This window comes from Anopheles coustani, chromosome 3 (genome assembly GCF_943734705.1).
Source record: "Anopheles coustani chromosome 3, idAnoCousDA_361_x.2, whole genome shotgun sequence".
In the NCBI taxonomy this organism is placed as follows: Eukaryota; Metazoa; Arthropoda; class Insecta; order Diptera; family Culicidae; genus Anopheles; species Anopheles coustani.
In genome coordinates this window covers 33,406,132-33,429,048 of record NC_071288.1, presented here as the reverse complement: position 1 = coordinate 33,429,048, position 22,917 = coordinate 33,406,132, and the positions used below count along the sequence as shown (strand labels likewise).

The window sequence follows — 22,917 nt, the reverse complement described above, 5'->3', positions numbered from 1 at the left end:
CCCAAATATTGAATCTTCGATAAGATCGAGTCGTGGATCGCATCTTACGTCCGGCGTGGCTGTGGCCAAAGTCTATAAAAACCCCCCGGCAGGGGCAGTTAGAATTGGTTGCAAAATTTAAGTTTTCACCACTCGTCGTGGAGCTGTTCCGGTGCGAACCATCGCTGGAACCGGGAAGTCCACGCCACGATGGGTCGCACGGAAACGCTCAGCAAAGAGCGCACCAGACGCCACCATCCGCTGCTTTGGGACAGCCAGTACTCTACGGTTGAGGTAACTCTTGAACCCGCTAGCCACTTCCTCTTATGCGCACCGTTCGTTGCCGGCCTCAAGTGTCTGTTCCTCCGTCGTGGCCGACACCGCTAATTTTCCCATTAAAATCCATCAATTTAAATCTTACCACCGGACCCCGACCGCCGTTGCCAGAGTGTGCCAACCGGTGACAAAGAAAGTCACACTCGAGAGATCAGTTTCGAGCCGTACTTCGTGCGATCTGGGCGCATGCGCCACGGTTTCGGTGACCTGTGTCGTGCAGTTTTTTTGCAGCAAGTGCAAGTGGCCACTTCCGGTGCAGCCGGGCGATGGCATTTTTCGTATAGTTTTGGGACGAAGTTGTATACCAAGAGTTCCTAAAATCTTCAAATCGAGTGTGTGTTAGATCGAATCTGTGAAGAGAAAGTTTCATTAAGTGGCGGTTCCGGGTTTCCAAACTTTTTGACAAAAATTAAGATCACTTTAAATTGTGATTGACCAAAGAATCAATCGCCTGTTGGCGAGTTGACCTATATCTGAGCTCCTAACCGGATGACGACTTAGGAAGTTTGAGAGATAGACGAAGTCTGTCAAGACATTGGACTCTTGCGCCGTTTGTGTGACTGCTCCATGTAGACGACGCAGTGAATTGAGAGTAAATTGTACCGAATTAAATAAGTTCCTGCTTTTTTATCGCCGAGCGACGGGTCGCTTACGGGCCGGCCTTTGGCTTCATAGCCAACCGACGTCACTCGTTTACTCGATCACTAATCTTACTCAATCTTCGCCCGGTGCCAGAGTCCTTTGTGCAGCGGGATACGTTTTAAACCAGGGCTCCGGAGTTTGGTGCGCTCTCTGGAGATCATTTTGTGGATGAATATTGTGCGAAAAATTGTGTGCCTCACACGTCATACGAAGTAACGAATTGCGAACCGGTCTGTGAGTTTGCAAGATTGAACGACAAAATGTGGCGAAAGGCGGGCACGACCCGTACCGGTAAGGGCCGCGGCTCTAACCTGTCGACGCAAGGTGGGCTGGAGCGCTTGCGGGCCAACAGCACCGACTACACCGAGCGGATCTTCCACGACGAAGAGTTTGGCGAGGAAAACGTCGAGCTGGTCGACGAAGAATGGGCCAGCTTCGAGCGGGTTCTGAGGTAATACTGGGCGCCTGGAACTTTCGGGTTAGGTTACATCTGGTATTTCGGGATACCATATGTGGGGTCGACTTATCCAAGTGTGCCATAATAAATCCCACGATGAATTTTGATGCGCTTCCTCTTCCGTCCGGTAACAACAAAGGGAGTTCCGCCAGCGCCGTCTGCTGAACGCGTCGATGGACAACCTGCCGCGGCAGAAGAAGTCGTCGCGCAGACGGCGTGCCCAGGCGTTCTACCCGATGCCGATGCCGAGTATGAGCGACACGGTCGACGATCAGGACAGCAGCTCCGTCAGCAGCAGCGACGAGGCGTACGAGACGGACGAGGATGGCTACATTCGAACACTCGTAAGCGCGCATTTTATGAACTCCCGCCGAGTGGTGCTGCATGTGCACGTGCACCGCGAGCATGTCGCGTGGTTGCTTTCTGCAATCTGTCAACCACTAGATAGTTCATTTTTATCATCACAACGAGATCGTTTGTCCGGGGTAACATCTGTCAAGTCTGCCATGTTGGCGGAACAATTATTCCGGGGGCATGATGGTTACTATACCTTTGAATGTTCTTTTGCATGCCGTAAAGAGTAGACGTAGATACACATGTCTGAAACAAATCATCTTCTTAACTGCTAAAACTAGATCTTTAGTCCTTTTTAGAAAAGAACGTAGTGTTTGTTTCAGCTATTTGGTTTTATACAAAATTCTATATTTTTTATTTATAAATATCTTTGTAACCAATTATTTTCCATATGAAACACTACTTAATACTGTTTTCTTATTCATTCCTAAATACATAACAAATGCAATCCGGCACTTATTTGCATTCTCCAATTTGTTATTCGCCGTTTCTAATTATAAGCTATGTATAATTCATTCTGAGCTATTTCTACTCGTCATAAAGAATGTCAAACCGACTTCCAAGTCGGTGTGGGGGGAAAAAACCCCCATCTCGGCTCCCAACGGTCCTCTCGTAAATCATTTTCCTGGTCAAAGCTAGCAAAACACAAGCAAAAACGAGCAAGAACAACAAACACATTTAAATCGACCGTAAACAGTCTGGATGGATGTAGGCTGGCACAAAAATAAACAAAAACGAAACTCGGGCGGATCAGCTGGTCCCGGCGGGTATATATACACATGCTTGCGAATTGATGAGCCAAAGTGGCACCGTCCCCCGAGGAGGGATGTGTGTGTATGTGTGGCTGTGCTCTTCCCGTTCCGCAACCGGCCATCGCATCCATCCGTCCCAGCACCGGGCTGCGCCGCGTTGCAACAGATGCAGTGCGATTGATGATTGATAGATTCCGCGAGCTCGGATTGAGTTGGAACGGCCCCGGGCCGGTTTTCGATGCATAAATCGGTCCACAAAAATGGCAGGAAGTAGTAAACTGTTCGTGCTGCTTGTGGGCGGGTGGTGATGGAGGAGATGGGAACTTCTACCGCGCCCCTCGCCCCCGGATCGTAGGGCGTTTATTGACCGTTGGAGACCGTGGGTATTGATGGTGCATAACCGTAAGGTATCGGTTAATTAAATTGAAGTCAAAAGTAGTAATTTGTTGCGCTGTTTTTTTGCTCAGTCACTACGTACTATCTCATTTCATGCTCTTTTGGGGGGGTGAACCATAAAGAGGTGGGGTTGTTCAAAACCAAGTGAAATTTAATTTAAATTTTTTGATATCATTTCGGAGAGAACAAATTCGGAACTTGAAAATAAGTAGAAACGATACATATAATTTTAAGAATAATAAAAACTTTAGTTAACAAAAATTATGAATCTTTTGGCGAGATTCATTAATATGAATTTTTCACCTAAGATTCATTCAGATGTATTCATGAATGTTTTGGGATTCGAAACTTCAAACGTTTATGAATCTTGCTTCAATCTTTATCGAATCTCAATGATTCTATCATTGGCCTGGATCATGCGACAAAAAAAAACAGGGGGTTACTCTACCCTTTTTTCTCATCAGTTTTTACCAGTTGATGATTTTTTGGGATGCATGAATCTCTCATTGAAAGAATCTCTAAGACACAAAGAATCATTCAGATTCATGAATCTGAATCTAAATTACACAACTCTTATAAACACGTATTAGATTGAGTTTATGAAACCCTAGATTTGGTCTGTTTAAATTTTCTATGTTATTGTTTGCTCCTAAAATTAATATTCATTTTCCGTTTGAAACATATAACTTGATCAAGTTAAATAAAAAAAAATATCTCATAAGAAGTACAACCAATTATTAACAAATAATTTACAATTGTGCGACTCAAACAATTTGAAATTATTTAAGGTTATTTGTGAGTTATTAAGTAAGTAATTTTATGTGAATTATTGGGAAAACTCCCGAGAAAGTCTTAATTGTGCAGTTAAAGTGCAAGTGTTAGTATAAGAAAGTAGACCGAGTTTTCGGTGTGACTTAACTTTAAAGACAGATCCCTAGGCACTTTCCGTCCCTCCCGCCTAATTGTCTAGCGCCTGCGATGACGTCCGAACCGCGCACACCTGTGCACGCGAGGAAAACCCGCGGGAAACAGGCCTCACCGTAGAACCGTCGTCACCGTCGGCGTTCCTTCGAACAATGGCCGGTGTCGCCGTTGCGCGAGACGTTCGCTTTTTGGCGTCGTGCCCCTCCGCGTCGCGCCACACGTGAGTGACAGTGAACTTGCCGACTTTTCAGCCTTCCCTTCCCATCCCTCTTGGATTTTTTTTCCTTCACTGCTCTCGTGAAAATTCGTGAAGCAATAAACGCCATACGATCGACACACGACGGAACCCCGCCGGTTCGGGGACGGACGTTTGTTTTGGGTGCGAAACATCGTACCGTTTTTCCGTCCCCCTCCCTCCTCCCCTTTTGCCCCTGAGATCGGTGGGCGGATGTATTGTAATGGGCGCGGGTTTCGCGTACCGGCGGAAGTCCGATGGGGAGGTCCGCTGGCGGTCGGTTGTGGTCAGTCGGAAAATTCAAACACTTTTTCCCGTCAGTCGGTTCGCGAGTGTCATCCCGGGCTGCTGTTGTACGCCCGACGGACGTACGTTGTGCGCGATTCTCCCGGGGCTATTATTCGCTATTGTCGGACACGCCACCCGGGACCCCCCCCGTCCCCCTTCCGGTTGCCGTCGTCGCGAGGCGCCAAATTCGCAACGAATATGTAACGGGTTTGAAAGTGCGAGTGTGTGTATGCGATTGCCCTTTCTTTCCGGTGCGAATTCTTACAAGGTAATGATGGCCAGGTGTGAGAGCAGAAGTTTTCCACGATCCATCATAAAACCCCTCGCCAAGGGTCAATAGCACGGAAGGGAAATCTTTATCCTCTCCTCATGCACTAGTAACCCCATGTGTCAGCGTAAAACGATCGTCTCGACCTCGGCCGCTAGAACGTGAACTTGATCTTGGCGTAGGGCAGGGTGGCACCGTGAAGTGGTTTTTCCGCCCGTTGGAAATGAAGGACGCGGAAAATTTGATGAAATTCGACACTACGGTGCGCCCATGAACCAGTGCAAACAAAAGCGTACGAACAAGACACTGAGATACACGCCAACGAGCGTCTTCGAGACGTTCGAGTACGAAGAAATTTTTCCCGAGACCCGGCTCTCGCTGACTCGCTCTTGAAACATCATTACCGCGTAGTATTTTCCTGGGGCCATTCGGTCAGTTCCGTAGTAGTGTCCCGAGCGGATGAGTGCGGGGGATGCGGGGTGTCGCTGTAAAAATAAACCGCGTCCGGCGAGCAAGCATACATTTCAGGGACTCGAGTTGATGAGCTTCTTGCCCAGTACCCTACCGGTCCCCGAGTCACCAGATGGTCGGATCGACAGTGTCTCTGTTAACAGTGATGTGCAGAATGTTGGCAGTCGGGGAAGGTGCTCTGATGGAACCGAACTCCGAAGTCCTTCCCTTCACAGGGCAGTGTTTCACCTTAGGTGTGTCGTCTGCCAAGAATTGACGGAAAAGCGAAAGCTGCAACCTTCGTTCGAACATCATAATCCGCCCTCGAACCCCCCGTAACCCATTCGACAATTGTAGTGTAATACCCTTCCTATCGGACGAACATAATCGACCGTGGTGACGACATACGGCGAGATGATCGTGAAAACACAATGGTGATGGTGTTCATGTTCGTGTTCCTTCTCGCTTTTAGATTGAGCTGTTTCAGGTAGCGATCCACCGGATGATTTGTTTGGCAGGAAACTGCAACCGATCGCGATTGTCGAGAGCACGTTGTACGAGGTATAGGAAACCAAAAAATGGTGCCAAATGAAAATTAGTGCAATATAAACGACGAAATTGGTTCCGTAGTTGATAATTGGAAGGAAAAGTGTGTGTTTTAGTTTGGGAAATTAGAGCGTTCTAGCAACGGTCTAGGGAAATGAAAGTGATCGAGTGAGAAAACAAAATGGCAATGGGCGGAGATCAAAGGTTTTAACAAAACGGAACCTAATTGTTCCCACGCACTGCGGTGGCGACGGTTGGTGGAAATAAAATTTGCCAACGATTTGTGTAAGAATCTAGAAAAAATCCTCAACCCATCGTAAACACGCGAAAAAAAAAACAAACTGACGAACGATTGATTTATGTGAGTCCGCCGTGTTCCCAATTGTCATGTGTTTGCCGTGGTGACATATTAGTTAGATTTCTCTAAACGACATCGCACTGCACTTGCGTGTGTCTGTGTGTGTTTGTATTTTCAGATCGTTGTGATCCGCTGTTTGCGAAAAATGCGCACAGCACTGTAATGTTTCTAACCTAAACGTGTTTTTATTCGGCGCGTACACTTACCGTAGAATTTCTTGCTTGCAGGAAATGACAAACAGTAGTTGCACGACGTTGGCGCATCAGTTTGACTAAGTTGTAAAATAACATTGCTCAATGTAGTATCTAACCAATTTGAAATTCGTTTTTTTTCGCGTTCTTATTTAGTTTGTTTTAGATTTTATTTTACTTTTGTAATTTTCCTTTTTCGAAGCTGATTTCTTCTTCTCTCTAATCATCGTAGATAGATTTTGTTGAATAAACGCTTCTTGGCTTCGTTTTAGCTGATCGGTTTGTTGAAGATCGTAGTAGCGATTTAAATTTTTTCGATCCAGACTTTCCTGTAGCGTTGAGATATTTATGATGGCATTGTTTGGCCACATTCGCCACCACCAGTTGCTGGGACATAAAAATGCCCTCCGCGGGTCGTTAATCCGCGTGAGTCACCTCGGGAAACCTCTAGTCCCGGCGGCTGCTGCGGTGCGGTTAAAATTTAGCTAAACAGGAAGAACGTTTATCTGGTTTTGTCTTATTTTGTTTTTGGCCCGAGCTCAACATCTTTTCCACAGCGAGACATTTTTCTGCGGTGTTTTTACTTTTTGTATTTCGCGTGTTTGTTTCATATTTTGCAACAATCGGGAAAACTAAAAAACTAGCGCGTTACGAGTGGGATCCGTGTGCAGCTTGTTATTATATCGTGGGTTTTCATTGAGGAAAGTCCTTGAATGTGCATTTTCCTTGAAGGAAGCTTTACAGAAAACTGGGTTGGAAAGGGTTTTCATGGGGAGGAGTGTAAGCGGTGGACTCAAATTACCCATCGCATCGTTTTGAACCATTTGTTGACTAAGAGAGCGAAACCGGTATAAGGATTTAGACTTGAATGAACGGTGAGTCACACTTTGTGACGTAGACATTTTTTAACTATAACGCGTCGATTGCTAAAGAAATTGTATTTAAAAAATAGCCAAACTTTAAATAACGGATTGTTTCTTCAGATCGATCGATAATATTATAACTTTTCCATCTTGGAAAATTGTTCACCATCAAGGTATCCCTGTTAGAAATAAGTAATCAACGAAATCGAGCAAGTTTAAAACGAACGTCCGTGGAACGATCCACCCCTGCACCCTTTCCTCGTCAATGAATATTCCGATCGAAGATGAGTACGTGCGGGACTTTTCGTTCGAGCCGGAAATCATTCTGCGTCGCAAGGACTCGCTGGACGTCCAGCGTGAAAAATATCACAAGAAGCGCCTAAACAGCCGCCGGAAGCGGCTCAAGCAGAGCACCCTGCATGTGCTGGCGAAAACGCTGCCCATTTCCGGTGCACTCGAGGATCGGCGATCCTCTTCCGACGTGGTGGACTGCGGGGGAGGTGAGACTAGTGGTATTCGCGTTGATTGTGGAGGTGGCGGTGATGGTGCAATGACCCAAAGTGGCGGTGAGTGTGAGCCAATCGCTCTCAGCACCCGATCGTGGGTCAGATCGCCGGTCGATCAATGTTCCCCCGGGAGCGCACTGGACGATCTCGGTCCGGAGGATAAGGCGGAAATTCGGCGTAGCGTAGTTGACATCGAAATTGAAGAATTTTACTACGTAAGTCGTAGATCATCGCAAAACCGACACGCACACAAGAAACAGATACACTCGAACAAATAGTTTTTCCCAAAGAACCACACCGCGAACTCCAACATGAAAATCAAGAATTTCGTTCAGATTATTTTCCAACATATGTAGCTTTCCGACCGCTTACGGCTTTTTATGGAGTGTGAAACAAATCTAAAATGGCGGTTTATTTTCGCTTCGATTAGCTAATATTTATCCTGCTTGTTTCGTTGCGCGTCATTCCTTTTTCCCTGCCGTTCCTATGTTTGTTTGTCCCGTCGTACACTTGTCAGCCGAAACATTCGGTACAACAAAATGTGCCATTCGTCTCGTATACCCTTGTCCTGTCGGTGACTTCCGATGTTTCGACACATGCTTCTTCGTAGTACGGCAGACCTCGTGACGTCTGTCGCCCAATATCGGGAAAAGGTTACGAATTTTCGGGATTGTCTTACGCGGACAGCCTTCCATGTGTTGATTGACTGTACAATTTACATATTTGCTCCATAAGTTTTCTTTGAAATGCTAATTGTTGTGTTATTTTTCTTTGCTTTTTCATCCCAATTTTTTATTTTTTTAAGAACATTTTATTTTTATTTATTAGAACAGTTACTGTTTTTTGGTAACACGATTCTCAGCACATTTTCAAATAAAAACTAAATTAATCTGTTTTGTGGCCATTTAAATACATATTCGTAAGACAATAAATCAAACCATGTGACCAAATCGATGCCAATTTCGCTCCAACAGCGTTTGACGTCAATTGCAACAAAATTTGAATTCTTCGTTCCAAAGGAATGCACTCGCCACCTCTTCGCCGGTCCCTCAAACCGGCCGGTATACTAGTGACCACCACACATTCAAGGGCAATGTGTAACAATTAATTATCGGTGAAAAAAGGGACGCCGTCGGTTCACACCCGTCTGTCTGACATTATTCGCTAACCCTAAGATTACGCCACGGACATCGGTTCGGTTTCCGTCAGGCTGGGTTGTCCTTTTCTGAACCGACCGATGTGCCTATGCTGGCGCGATGAAAGAAAGCACCGGCGTAATGATGCTCTTTAATGCTATTCTTAGCCTACTGACCCACCCGACGAATAGTTCCCAGGCGCGACACCATTCTTAAATGGTGCCTGATACCCGCCATCAGTCATATTACTGGTGATATTTAAGACGCGACGATGATGCGGGTCACGTCTGGTTCGCGTAATTGTGAGGCTGAAGGGAAATACAGTGTAAGGTGTGAAAGGTGATTGCTGAACGATTATTTTAAGTTTAAGAAACATCGCTAATGCGTCCTGTCCATTACATTACTCACGACTACTTGTTCATTTGACCAATAAAATAAACGATTGCTTTATAATTTATGTCTATTTTCCTCACGTTGAAAAGAAACTAACTAAATCTGTTTTTCTTTTGTACATAAGTTTTTCTCTTCGCTTCTTTTGTTATCTTTTTCGTAATGAATTGCCGCTTCCGTTGCATGTCTTGTTTGTCACAAAATTGTAAAAAGTAAAACCAAACGTATCGCAGCATGATGGCCTGGCATGATGGATCAGTGCGTCCTCCTTTTTATGCTTCCACATTAATCCGTTTCACTTCCGCTCCCCAGATGTATGGTCGCTACACGAAGGACCTAGGAGAGTACGCCAAAGATGAAGCGCGAAGACTCCGGCTTCTTGAACGACGAAGAAAAAAAGACGATAAAGCAAGAAACAAGGTAACTGCGCGCCGTTCGCTGTCCAGTCGCAAACAGAACCGATTTGCGATTTAGAAAGCGAATAGGCACGAAATGTATCTCACCCACCTTTTTTTGACACCTTGCTGGTAGTGAACCGGCCAATGTATGGCCGCCAGCGCTTTAACAGTGCCACACGCGGCAGAGAATGGAACAATATTTCAAAAATTATAAAACAACTAGATGGAAATCGTTGCAGGAACTGCTGGACGTGCGGGACAACAAGTTCTTCCGGGGGGCATCCTGGCTGTGGCGCAACACATTCGCCCGGCTCGGCGAGGACTGGGTGTTCCTCGCCCTGCTGGGCATCATCATGGCGCTGCTATCCTACGTGATGGACAAGGGCATCTCGATGTGCACAAACTGTACGTACTCAAATTGTGGCAAATGGATACCGGCCGGTCCAAACTAATTTAGAACGTCCTCCATTTTCTTCCAGCACGCGTGTGGCTGTATCGTGATCTCACGAACCACCCGGTGGCGCAGTATCTGGCCTGGGTGTCGCTCCCGGTGTGCCTGATCCTCTTTTCGGCCGGCTTCGTGCATCTGGTCGCGCCGCAGAGCATCGGTTCCGGTATCCCGGAGATGAAGACGATTCTGCGCGGCGTCGCGCTGAAGGAGTACCTCACCTTCAAGACGCTGGTCGCGAAGGTGATCGGGCTGACCGCGACCCTCGGCAGTGGCATGCCGCTCGGCAAGGAGGGCCCGTTTGTACATATAGCTAGTATAGTATCGCAGCTGCTTAGTAAGATCATAACATCATTCCAATCGATCTACGAGAACGAGTCGCGCAACACGGAGATGCTGGCGGCGGCCTGTGCGGTCGGTGTCGGCGCCTGCTTCGCGGCCCCGATCGGTGGCGTGCTGTTCAGCATCGAGGTCACCACGACGTACTTCGCCGTGCGCAACTACTGGCGCGGCTTCTTTGCGGCCGTGTGCGGCGCCACCGTCTTCCGGCTGCTGGCCGTCTGGTTCCAGAAGGCGGACACCGTCACCGCCATGTTCTCGACCAACTTCACCTCGGACTTTCCGTTCGATCCGCAGGAGCTGTTTGTGTTTGCGCTCATTGGGTAGGTGCGGAGGGCTTGGAACCTTTTTCCCAAACAAATCCCACTACTAACCGATGATTTATTGATGCTCCTCAGGCTCGTCTGTGGACTCGGTGGCGCGCTGTACGTATGGGTGCACCGAAAGTATGTCCTCTTCATGCGTTCCAACAAAAAGATGAACAAATTTCTTCAGAAAAAGTAAGCACTGTACTTGCGGATCCCTCTTTTCCATTCACTAAAGCGTCACCTTTCCATTTCGTCTAGCCGCTTCCTGTATCCCGGCATTGTGGCACTGATTGTGGCCACGCTGTCGTTTCCACACGGCTTCGGCAAGTACATCGCCGGCGAGCTGAGCACGCACGACCAGGTGCACCAGCTGTTCTCGAACTTCACCTGGACGCAGAAGGATCTGACCGTCGAGCAGGCGGCCATCGTGTCGAACTGGCGCACGGTAGACACGAACGTGTTTACCAACCTCACTATTTATTTACTGTACACGGTGAGTGGCAAGCTGTTTGTACATCGTCGAGAGAGGGCCATTAAATCGGGTTCGGGTACTTGTTCCGGTCACTTCACTTTACTGCAAGTATACCGGGGTTGTTACGTTGAAGCACGTGCTGTAAGATTATTTTGAAATCGGTTATCATCACCAGTTTCCTTATCATACTCGCAGCAACTCCCACACACTTTATGTAAAGAGTAAAATTAAAATAATTTGAACGGCATTTCTAACTAATAAAAAGCAAGATCTTGTCACTTTTATGCCTAATTTTTGTATTGAAATATTTTTAAACAAAGTTTGTTATCTTCACCGATGAAATATCTAATCCTTGATTGCTTTTTTTAACTCACAGTTCTTCTTGTCGATCATTGCCTCAACCATTCCCGTGCCATCCGGTATGTTTATACCAGTGTTCAAAATTGGTGCCGCATTCGGTCGAATAATCGGCGAAGCGATGCACCTGTCGTTCCCGCACGGCGTCCGCTACGGGGGCATGCTGGCCCCGATCATCCCCGGCGGCTACTCGGTGGTCGGGGCGGCCGCGTTCTCCGGCGCCGTCACGCACACCGTCTCCGTCGGCGTGATCGTGTTCGAGATGACGGGTCAGATTACGCACATCGTGCCGGTCATGATAGCGGCGTTGATCTCGAACGCCGTCGCCGCCTTGCTGCAGCCGTCGATGTACGACAGTATCATCCTGATCAAGAAGCTTCCGTACCTGCCCGATCTGCTGCCGTCCGGCTCCGGCATGTACAACATCTACGTCGAGGACTTTATGGTGCGCGACGTGCGCTACATCTGGAAGGGAATCTCGTACCAGCAGCTGAAGGAAATCCTGAAGGCCAACAAAGGCCTGCGCAGTCTGCCGATCGTCGACAGTCCGGACAATCGGGTGCTGCTGGGTAGCGTGCAGCGTTACGAGCTGATTAAGATGATCGATAGGCACATTGGTCGCGAGAAGCGGCTCGAAGTGGCCGCCAAGTTGATGAAGGAAGCGGAGGAGAAGGCGCGTGAAGAGCAGGAGCGTCAGAAGCGCGAAGCAGAGGAGGCGCAGAAGACGCGTCGTCCGTCCCGTTTCGAGGTGGTACCCGCGCCGGACATTCTGAAACTTCGCGAGCGTGCCAACAACGAGATGCTGCCACCGTTGGCTCGCCGTGAATCGAACTCGTCCGTTTCGGTTGGACCAGTGTTTGGTGGTACGCAACCGAAGAAGTCGATCCTCAAGAAGACGAACTCGTTCACACTGAAGGGCTTCAGCCCACTGTCACCGCACAGCCCGGTGCACACACCGTACACGACCATCACCGGCACGGAGAGTCGCATACGGTCCGCGTTCGATATCATCTTCCGCAAGTCGGCCACACTGCAAGATGTCACGCCCGACCCGGAGATCGGTTCGATCGGAACGCCGAGCATCGTCGGTTCCGAGGGTCCACCGCTTACGCCCGGCATCTCGAAGAAGGTTCAGTTACCGCGCGAACGTGTGATCGACATGTCCCCGGAGGACCAGAAGGCATGGGAGATGGAGGAGATGGCTAAGTCGATCGACGTCGATCATCTGCATATCGATCCGGCACCGTTCCAGCTGGTCGAGCGAACGTCCATCCTGAAGGTACACTCGCTGTTCTCGATGGTCGGCATCAACCACGCGTACGTGACCAATGTTGGCCGGTTGGTTGGAGTGGTCGCTCTGAAGGAGGTAAGTTGATGCAGGGTAGGTTCGGATACTGATCACTTGCACTAATTACTTTTACCCTTATACCCATAGCTTCGTACAGCAATCGAGAATGTTAACAGTGGGACATTGACGCCGGAAAGCGTGAAAGCTAAGCAGGAGGAAGAAGCACGTGCCCTAGCAGCGAAAGGTAAGTTATCGGAAAGGAGGATGAAAGTCGATCCAGGCGATTAACTAACTACAATAAATTTCATTTTTCCCCTGCAGAGACGGAAAACAATAATGGCATTTCGGCGGAAGATCCTCTGCTGCAGAAGCGAACCGGTGACACGTTTAGTGACAAAAAAGTAAATAATACCATTACCTCGATGGACTCGGCACTGTCCAACTCGGACAACTGTTCCGACATCGAACTAGACCATATGAACAACGAGCGAAGCGATACTAGTACTACAACTACTACTACTGCTAATGCTGCGAGTATTACTGCCACTAACAAGCAACATCACAGCAACAATCATCCCGGAAAGCGTCAGCAATAGTGGCGGATACGGTTGTGAATAAGGAACAGAGATTGGCCAAAAGAAACACTAGTAGCAGTAGCAACAGTAGTAGTATGAGTAGTAGCAATAGTATGAGCCAAGCTGGAGTGATAAGTCGTTGTTTTATTATCAACGCTCGAACGCCGTAAAGCGTGGGAAGTCCGGAAGCAATGTTTTGTGTCCAACGAGTGTCACGTGTCTTTTCGCTCAAATAGGGCATGTACACGCGCACATACACACACATAGACACACACAGAAACGTCTACGAGCGGTGCGATTCTCTAAGGATGTTCACCATGATCATCACTATCGGGGTTTGTACACGCGTGGGCACGTGTTTTCTACTAGTTCTGCACAGCAAGATTTGTTAGTGTCCCACTAAACAACTGCACACTTACCTTCATCGCACACCACCACCACGTTGCACTCTATTGCAAGCACCGGATAACAATTGGCACCCCCGGGGATATACGCAAAATTCTCTTCATCGACTCCGACTGGGAGTACAGTCGGAGAGGGTCGGATGTCGAACAGCGTCATTAGAAAATCCCAATATGAAGGTTGGTCATTTCTTGGTTTTTGCTCTCGCGCTTCTCTAAAAGCTCTGCAAATTGAGTTTAGTTTTGCTTGTTTCATCTATTTTTTTATCTGTCGTTGTGTAGAACAATGTGTATGCTGGTCTGTTACTACAAAGTTAAAAAATAGAGAAAAAAATAATTCAAATCCTTTCGGAACAGCAATACGCGAGCTCAAAGCTCAACGAAAGATTGTTTTCGAACAAACTAGCAAAGAGATTAATAATTTTAAAAACTTTGAAAACCCAAAACACCAAACCAATTTATCTTTAGTCTCATCGAAATTGTATGTTTTTTAACTTTGAACGTACCCAACAATGACGAATGCACGGTTGATAGTCATTTTTAATTGTGTTTCATTGGTTAACCCACATAACGCTAAATTACCGTTTGTCTTCAGCTTACGTTTGAAAGCACTTTGTATTTTTTATGTGTAAAAAGAGCGTACACTGATTTTAACTGTTTGTTTCTTTATTTGCCTCCCAAAAGAATCGATTCTAGTGATGGCATTGGAAAGGACCAACTAACACCATCCACCGTGACCTCAACCAGATCGTCCGTCGTCGGTGCATCGCAGTTCGGGCTAAGATTTCTTTCATTGTGATTATATTTTAAGTGTTACAAGTAGTGCTGTTCAGGATTATCAAATAATCGAACGCCATGGATCGAGCTTTCCCATTGCTCCGGGTGGCCAAGTGAGCGAGAGCCTATCGAAAGCGATACGAGTCAGAGTTGTGGTGAATCTAGTGCCAAAAATTAGTCAGAATCAGTGACCCAAAGGGGAGCAAATTGCAAGATGCTGCAGGATCAGAGTTGTAAGCCGTTGTATGGGATTCATTTTCCTCTAGTTTCCGTTCTTCCGTATCTCGTTTGCTTTTTGTTAACAATGTTGATTATATCTCTTCTCCCATAATCTGGCAGAACTGCAGAATTGTGCGTTTAGTAAGCAAAAAATGAGGAAAAAGCAAAAGGAAGTGGGTTTCCTTGTTGGCCATTCGATGGTCGTCTAGTGAACGATTGTAATTTTATTCTATTAACCATAAGGAAGTTGTAAAATGAGAACCAAAATAAAAGACACATATTTTACGACCATTCAAACAAAAAGAAACTCGGTTTTATCGGTACGTTTGCCGGTTTTAAACATTCAGGACAAGTAGGGTGAAAAACAAAACACTTTACTTAAGAAACTACTTCCGATCAGCTCTCGGATTTTTATAAGCCTAGGCGTGACATCAGTTGAGAACTTCTCGGTTTACTAAAAGTCACGCAAACTCAAGCTGTTTGCTAGCAAACGCCGTTTATGTTCGAGTTCATTGGATTGCTGTTCGGTCGAGGTTGTATGCGTCGGCGAGGGTTTCCGCTGGTGGTGATCTTTTCCGCCTCCAGACGTCCGGAGAGGAATACAGCCAGGCGTTCCTAGAAGAAAGAAGGAAAGGATGGAAGAACATAGTATTTCAAAAAAGTTATCATATCGAGTAATGGGATAAATTTTCATTTAAATTATACTTATTTCAGTCCGTTTAGTATTAAGTGTAAGACTTCTAGAGATTTGTTACTTTTGCCGCTAATTTCGAGCTACTTACCACTTTTAACAAAAGCCAATGGATAAAATCATGCCGATCAATATTTGCCAGCGAAAGCTGACCGTGCTGAAGGTGGAAAATGTTTCGTGTTTAAGTGAGAAAAGATGGGAAACATTTGTATGTTTAAAATTTCGAATGAAAAATCGTTAAGCATTAGTGAAGGAACCTACTATTGGTTAGTTCAAACGAATCGGTTCCACTTACCAGCGCCAGGTTCGTCTGGTTTTGTAGATCGTCGTACGTATGCTGGATCCGATGCACCAAACCGCTCGTCTCCGAAAGCGTTGCGTTCTTTGCCTTGTCCAGATGGACCGTTTTCATCAGGTGCTCCGTCGCGAACAGGAAATGGTGCACCAGCTCACGTGTCTGCGCACGGACCGCCTTCGGGACGCGGGTCACGCCGTTGGTGACAAAGTTGATCAGGTGCACCATCTTGCGGGCGGATTCGCGCGTCAACAGCACGGCCACCTGTTCGAGCGTTTGTGGGCGGGCCTGGTTTTCGGGTTCGTCTTTGCTGAGGTAACGCCATAGCTCGATCGCCTTCTGCATCGCGAGCCGGGGATTGGTAGCGATCAGCTCGGCCGCGTACGCCACGACGTGCACCGCTTCGGTACTCTGTTTCTTGAGGGCGCTCAGTTCCTGGCGTGTGCGGAACGTAAGGCGACGTTTAAGTTTGCGCGAAAATTGCTGACCACGATGGAAGGTTTGCACGACGTGCATTTCGTTCGAGTCTTTCGGCTGGGCGGGGGTGCAGGTTGCAGCTGAAATATTCGACAGATAGAAATAGATGTTTGGTCAGTCGAAAGTGTCTCTCTGGTCATGTTGATATAGATAAGGACTACGATCGTCGTATTATATAAGTTCCAGTGCATGGAATGCATAAACTTATTAGAAAAAATAATAAAACGGACAGCAAAAAAAAGGAAAAACAAGCAATGAAAACACAGCAAACAAAATCTGTTAATAATCAGACTCGTCATGAAAATGTTTGGTCGAAACACGGCGACCAAAATGATTGCATGACAATCAACACACAGTATTGATTGATGGTGTACGGTGCCCGTAATCATCGCGTCAGGGGTCACGAGGGTCACCGGTATAAAGCTTGTGCTTTGATCTGGCAGCACATCGAATGATTGCGTGCTGGCCGGGACGTGCCAACAGACCGGCGATAAGGGAGAAAGTATACGGGCCACGAACGAGGCGAGGATCGTGATGGGTGAAGCAAGAGTCTCGGTTCATCGAAAATACTTACAATCGGGCAGATCCTGCGGTTCGGTCGGAAGGTACCGTTCGACGTACTTGTCGCACACGACCAGAGCTCCGTCGATCCGGTCGGCCACACGGTTCGACACACGGGACTCGAGTACGGCATGGCCCAGGTTCTTCATAGAGTTGGCCCTCGAAAGCACCGGTTTCATGAGATGATCGTTCATGTACTCCTTCGTGTTCCAAAACATCTACAAAACGGTGAAGCGAATAGGATGATAGCGATCGACGTAGGATGATGATCGTACGATGATCGTACGTACCATTTCCGGTGGGAGATACATCGAAGGCACCTTCTGCTCGACAAGATCGAGGCTCTTGCACATGATACTGTCCAGCTGGTGCAGTGGACCCTCGATCATTTTGGTGGCTGGTCGAAGTGAATCGAGCAGCGCGTAAGTGATCGACTCGGCCGTCTCGAAGCCCCAGGTCAGCAGCCCGTTGCTCGTCTTCACGCGCTTGTAGACCGTGCCGGCGGTCTTAATGCCGGTCTCCACCATCGGAATGCTGCTGAACCGCGACAGGGACTCCATCTGGGGCAGCCCCGAGTGTTGCCGCTTCAGCTGACGGTGCACTGAAACGATGAATTTGACCGACAGTAAGAACACCGTACTACGTATCACCACCATCACGGTACGGGCACGTGCACGTGAATGGCACCTGCTGTTGCCCCCCACCCTTCAGACTGACCCATCGCTCTCGGAGGCTGGATGTTGACAGCTAGCCGCTTTTATGTTTTGTCTACTACACTAGACACTATAGGAGGTTGCTCCCCCGTCAACTGGACTAATAATTTGAAACCCAAAGAAGGGCACCACAATATCGGAACGTTGTACTACTTCAGGGGCGCCACTAGCTGCCGACTTCACGAAACGAAAACGAAACCTCAGAATCGACCGATCGTAACCGATGCACAACAACGACTGGCATCCCAGAGCAATGGCAAACGATCATCCACTATCGCGTGCAACGGGCCTCCAGAAGTTACTCCTAATTAAATTGATAAGCGCCGATTTGAGCGGCGGCCACTTACGGATGTACAAAACCTCTATAAGGGCGACCGTACCGAAAGGTCAAGTTCCGGAACCGATCCAAGGGGGATTCTGTGGGGCCGGCGGTAATCTTGGGCATGAATCAGTACCACTTTGTCGGTTGACTTGGGTCCAAAGTGCCACGATATTCCCCATCGTGGAGAGTAGAGTGCGCTCCCTAGATTAGCGACCGGCGCATCTCCTCAAATCGTGTTGATAAAGAATATTCACTTGTTTTTTTTTAAATTTATTTTTTACGACTCCAGTGGAAAATCGGAATCTTGGTAGGTGATTGTTTGTGACCAATAGGAAATAAGCACCGTCTATACACGATGGAATTGCATCGCGAGTGGAATGCAGTGAAACGAATCTGAAAAGCTGCGAGGTTACAAGGTCCAATCTCAGTTCCTTTTCCCGTCGGTGAAAAAAAGTAAAACGTTTTGATTTATTTTTATTTCAACATACTGACCGATAGTAGATGCATTTTACAGCCAGAGTTTTTGATAGGATGAAAAACCTAAAACATTGTACGGAGTATTCAGCAAGACGGATGGTGATGATTGATTTTAATACATAATGTAGGTTTGAGATATGTTGTTTTAAACACCATTGCCGTGATTTTTGTATGAGCTCATAACAAATGGCTTCAGAAAGTGTATTGAATTTCTAGCGAAGGTAGAGTTTTGTTGAAAAGGCTTTTTAACTGGGGTGACAATGTTCAGTTTATTTTATAATTGAAAACTTTCGTTTGGTATTTTCGTGTATTAAACTGACAAATATTTACTTTTTGAATACATCAACTCAGTCTGAGAAAGAAAAATTCAAGTACTAATTTAGTTTCTTTATATCTTAGTTCATAAATGGCAATCACATTTTCTTAAAAATTCAACAGTCGATTCAAACGGGTTGAACGTGTTGCGCGTGATTTTCGTGTTTCGCTTGCGTGTAACACCTCAACTCTTCATTCTAAACACGGTTTATAGCACGGCCTGGTCAGCTGTCAATCGCTTGGCAGCTTGTCAGTCGTGTGTTTTCATTCGCCGGATTGCTTATCGTTCGCGAGAAAAACAAAAATGTACGGCGGAAAAACTCCCCAGGAGCTGCTGTCGGGATCGTTTTCCAAGTCCTGGCTGCACGATAAGTGGGCACCGCTCGTCGGCAGTGTATTCGGATTCCTTGGCGCCTGCTACGTGAACTATGGCACCGGTCGTCCCCCATTGAGCGGTAATGTATTTACACACCGTGCTGTTGTGGCTGTGATGTAACGCATAGGTTTCGAAAAGAGTTCGCATCAAACTATCGATTCTTACCCCGTTCCGCAGGTATCCAGAAGCATATTCTTGCCGCGCTAGCGGTCGGTGCGACGGCCACCATGGTGGACAAGTGGCGCGAGGCCCACTTTGCCGAAAAAGATGCTACTCTCCGCCACTACATCCAACTGCATCCCGAGGATTTCCCGACGCCCGGTTAGTGAAGAGGCCTATGGGTTAAAAAGAGGAGGTTTTCTTCGCATTAAAATGGTGACTTAATTTCCACTATTCTCTTCTTGGTTTGTTTCAGAACGCAAAAAGTTCGCTGATGTGCTTGAACACTGGCAGCCGATTCGTTAGGTAAACTTTCTCATTACATTGGCCCGTTAACGATGGAACCGCACCGTCGTGCTGGTGGTGGCTTTTGTGTAGCGTGAATGTAAATAAAAAATACACAAAAATCAAAAGTAAAGTCGACCAGAACGTCTTTTGCGCTCCGCGTAGAAGTTACGTATTAAAGAACCGTCGAGGAAAGAAAAATTAAAAATTGCTGCCACCGCGCGATAACGATCTTGCTGGGTATGATCGGGAGAACTTTTCGGTTTGATTGACGGCACAAACGATTGCTTTTGCCGGCCTACGGTCGCGTGAAAGCAAGTGATTGTTCTAATTGCTGAAGTACACAATTAAAAACCTTCCCCCCTCGTGGAAGGGCGTCTTCCCATTCGCTAACGTACGAACGCTTTTCTCGGTTTTGTTTAAAAAAAATCGCATTTCTTATTTTTTTTCTCATGGAGCAAACAAAAAACAGAAACGTGAGAGGCAATGACCTGAAACCAATAATAACGAGGACCATAAACGTGATCATTAACACCGACTGGCGATTGGATAGAACGCGTCGTGTGCTTTGCCGGAATGCTTGAACGATCGTTTTCGGTTAGCGGAACGCAATGCGTAATGCTTTCTTTCGCCTCGGGGGACTCTATCCAATCAATCAGGTCACCAACAGGGGCTGGCAAGACCGGACGGGACTTCTTATCCGCGGTTACTTTTATTCTGTCTTCGCTTAGCAAAAGACACGTTCCAACGGCCCACTCCAGTGTCCGTCGGGTGCGTGCGCGATCTCGCGATCTCTACGCACAATTCACCGCCCGCGGGTGCGTGTTTCAGATTTTTGTTTCGTTCCTTCTCCCACTCTTTTCGCACCCCGTCTTTCCCCGTTTGCTTGGAATATCCACCATACGTGCGTTTAGCTTCGGGGTGCTTAGAGGTGCTTTCGCGTTCCTGCTCCTTCAACATATTCTCTCTGTTTGGATCGCGGATCGCACAAGCCCGTTTGCAAGATGTACACATGATTAGTTCCAGCTGGACCAGGGACGCCACCCAGCCTCCCAGTTTATCGCCCAACGCGCTCACCGGTTGATGAACCCGGCCGGCGGGTAGAAGCGAACGCGAAAGATGTTACTGACCGCGGAACCCTCCCCCTCCCCCACGGTCTTTGCCTTCTACCCAGATGATGCTGTTTTATTGTGCGGCCGCCACGAACGATGGTCCTAGCGGGAACGGCACACAACAATTATAGCTTTACATCCTTGGTTGAAATTGAAATTTAAAACCTATCATGTGCGTCATTTTTTCTTTTTTAAAAACCCCACATCCATTCGCCAAACCGTCTCATTTAACGGACGTGGAAGTAAGGAACAATTATCGACTCTTCTTACATCAAACGAAGCAGATTACTTGCTCCATCGGATCCATCGGTGCGATTAAATCGTACACAGTGGATCGACAATTTAAAACCTCCGCGAACGCTATAAAATAGAATTACTGGACAGGCTCATAAATGCTGCTGCTGCTGCATGCACGTTTATTTTATTTTTACTTCATCCCGTACCGACCGATCGATGCCGGTTGCGTGCGAGCGGGAGTTATGGGTTTAATCTTGCGAAGAAAGCGAGAATTTCAAGGTGAACCACTTTGGTCCGTCTTATCTTCTGGCAGTAAAGGCTTTTAGCAGTTTGCTAAACTTATCATAAACCTAGATTTTAAATCTTATCATAAATTTAGACTTCTTACCAATTGTGGCGTTTATTGGACAGATAAACTATTTACTTCATAATTTTAACCTTAAATTCTGAATTACCTTGGATAATTTATGCTCGTTCGACAGGGATATGGTTATAATTAATTTATTTAAAAAAACACTATCAATCAATACACAATGACGTCGTTAGAACTGGTTCCACCTATAGCTACGTTTTGGTTCAGCTGTTATATAAACCCGTTTAAAGCTGCGGATTCTCGAATAAGAAGTTTGTTCGAAGGTCTCGCTGGAAACGAGCCAGTTTATCTAGATTCAACTGCATCCAACTGTATCGCTTCTTAGACCGCGAATCCTTTGCTTGCCAATCCCTTCCGAGACAACCTTCTGTGTGTGTGTGTGTGTGTGGAGCACGATATGGCACATAAGCTCTCCAAATGAGCTCGGTGGGGTTAATGGTTAAAAATAAATCAAACCCCAACCTCTATCCCCCCGGGCAGCATTAACCCCTTTTCCCTTTTTGCATCGATGCCATAAAGGGCAACACTCCCTAGTGCGCACTTCAACGCGCTGCTCTTCTTAGAGAGCATTCATCATCAGACTTCAACACAGCGGGTGTCGAGTACCTCCCTCAATCTTTTCCCTGGAGCGAGCATCAGATGATCTGGCCAACTCCAAAGGAAACTCCCTCCGAGAATTGGCACTGTTGTGATGAAAAATGCATCACATTTCTTGGGCACTAGAAGTTGCAACGCAGGCGAAATGCTGCGAGGATGTCGCTGACTCTGAATCTGAACCGGGGATTCGTTGATTTTCTCGTGTAAATGGTTCGAAACGTAGGGAACTGGTTTATTTTTAGAATATTTTTAGAAGCACCGTATGCAGCCATCACTTAATCAATTTATTGCTATGGCTGTTGTGACCTTTGGTCGTAAATATATTGTCCAATGGATTGCTGCCAGAATAGCAAGGACGATTTAGATTTTCTTGCATGTGGTTTTAGCGGACAAAAAACGGGGGTAACATGATTTAGTTGGCTGGAATAAATTGTTCTGGCATATTTTCACTTGCGGTTATGGTGAAGCGGTGTTCATTAGGAGTAAATTACAACGCCACCAAACGGTCGCCTTCCGAGCGCTGAAACCTTAAACCGGGTCGCGGAAGGCACGTAAGCGATAGGCGATCGCTGACGGATCATTAGCGACACGCCGGACAGCTCTCGATCCGGTTCCGACTTCGGTATCGGATTACGTTGGCCGCCGCTCGGGGGTCTACCGCGCTTCACTGCACCTTGATGGATACGCTTGCTGACGTGCACATGCACCGGGCGCCTTCATCGCGATCGCACGCTCCAAACGCCCTCCGGCCCGGTCTAATCCCGATCTCGAGGAAGTAATTCCTTAATTTATGGTGTCGGCCTCACGCCATCATAATTCACACGAGCCTGCCTGGTGCGCTGAAGAGATCGTGAGACAACGATTCCATTATTCATGATCCGAATACTGTCACCGATCGCGGGTTCTGGTTCCGTCGGCTATCCAACGTGTGTGCCATTTGCAATTGCAGCCATTCGAGCATGGTAATGGCTTCAGCTGGAGTCGCCAGAACTCTGGGAGGCCCACGCGCTCCGCAGAATTCCAGCCATCTTCTGACCCCTACTAGTCGGGACCCGAGGAATCCAGGGCTGTTGTTGCGCACACGCGCGTGCAACTAAAAATAGACTCAAGATGATACTGTTTCTTCCCTCCGTTTATCTGCAATTTTTGCGTGCATATTTTTTATGCAGGAAAAATAAAACACGAATGCATTCGGCTTCGCCGTCGCGTTTTCAGCCTCCAACCACCCACGGTAGTGGATGGAACGCGAACTTCAAGGTTACAGGCGTGTCTTG

General features: G+C 47.1%; 4 protein-coding genes across 6 annotated transcripts in view; 2 read left to right on the top strand and 2 right to left on the bottom strand.

Annotated features, from left to right (window-relative positions):
• The window catches only part of LOC131271489 (vesicle transport protein GOT1B), a 433,296-nt gene that overhangs the window by 302,731 nt on the left and 107,648 nt on the right, over positions 1-22,917 (bottom strand). The gene's annotated exons all lie outside the window — the stretch shown is intronic.
• Positions 7,305-14,945, top strand: LOC131271454 (chloride channel protein 2). The gene is made up of 11 exons (XM_058272889.1): positions 7,305-7,539; positions 7,573-7,760; positions 9,384-9,491; positions 9,709-9,874; positions 9,949-10,579; positions 10,655-10,756; positions 10,823-11,057; positions 11,413-12,759; positions 12,829-12,925; positions 13,003-13,837; positions 14,342-14,945. Exons 1-10 carry the CDS (start codon positions 7,305-7,307, stop codon positions 13,275-13,277), a joined length of 3,384 nt encoding a protein of 1,127 aa, XP_058128872.1. The 3' UTR covers positions 13,278-13,837; positions 14,342-14,945.
• On the bottom strand, positions 14,945-17,370 carry LOC131271471 (lipid storage droplets surface-binding protein 1). 2 transcript variants are annotated; one of them, XM_058272913.1, is made up of 5 exons: positions 16,968-17,370; positions 16,691-16,895; positions 15,640-16,196; positions 15,436-15,501; positions 14,945-15,268 (listed from the first exon to the last, which is right to left on the bottom strand). In XM_058272913.1, the coding sequence occupies exons 1-5, from the start codon at positions 17,331-17,333 to the stop codon at positions 15,137-15,139; spliced, it is 1,326 nt and encodes a 441-aa protein (XP_058128896.1). In that variant the 5' UTR covers positions 17,334-17,370; the 3' UTR covers positions 14,945-15,136. The 2 variants fall into 2 exon arrangements, with proteins under 2 accessions (XP_058128896.1, XP_058128897.1); XM_058272914.1 differs by lacking the exon at positions 15,436-15,501.
• On the top strand, positions 18,768-19,442 carry LOC131271490 (NADH dehydrogenase [ubiquinone] 1 subunit C2). Its single transcript, XM_058272935.1, has 3 exons — positions 18,768-18,959; positions 19,058-19,201; positions 19,296-19,442. Exons 1-3 carry the CDS (start codon positions 18,809-18,811, stop codon positions 19,343-19,345), a joined length of 345 nt encoding a protein of 114 aa, XP_058128918.1. The 5' UTR covers positions 18,768-18,808; the 3' UTR covers positions 19,346-19,442.

Coding starts and splice junctions, on each gene's coding strand:
- LOC131271454 (XM_058272889.1), top strand. CDS start 7,305: ATGAATATTCCGATCGAAGATGAGTACGTGCGGGACTTTTCGTTCGAG. Junction 9,492..9,708: donor ACGATAAAGCAAGAAACAAG/GTAACTGCGCGC, acceptor AAATCGTTGCAG/GAACTGCTGGACGTGCGGGA. Junction 9,875..9,948: donor CATCTCGATGTGCACAAACT/GTACGTACTCAA, acceptor ATTTTCTTCCAG/CACGCGTGTGGCTGTATCGT.
- LOC131271471 (XM_058272913.1), bottom strand. CDS start 17,333: ATGGTGGTGATACGTAGTACGGTGTTCTTACTGTCGGTCAAATTCATC. Junction 16,197..16,690: donor ACCGCAGGATCTGCCCGATT/GTAAGTATTTTC, acceptor CGAATATTTCAG/CTGCAACCTGCACCCCCGCC. Junction 15,269..15,435: donor ATTGGCTTTTGTTAAAAGTG/GTAAGTAGCTCG, acceptor TCTTTCTTCTAG/GAACGCCTGGCTGTATTCCT.
- LOC131271490 (XM_058272935.1), top strand. CDS start 18,809: ATGTACGGCGGAAAAACTCCCCAGGAGCTGCTGTCGGGATCGTTTTCC. Junction 18,960..19,057: donor CGGTCGTCCCCCATTGAGCG/GTAATGTATTTA, acceptor CCCGTTCCGCAG/GTATCCAGAAGCATATTCTT. Junction 19,202..19,295: donor CGAGGATTTCCCGACGCCCG/GTTAGTGAAGAG, acceptor GGTTTGTTTCAG/AACGCAAAAAGTTCGCTGAT.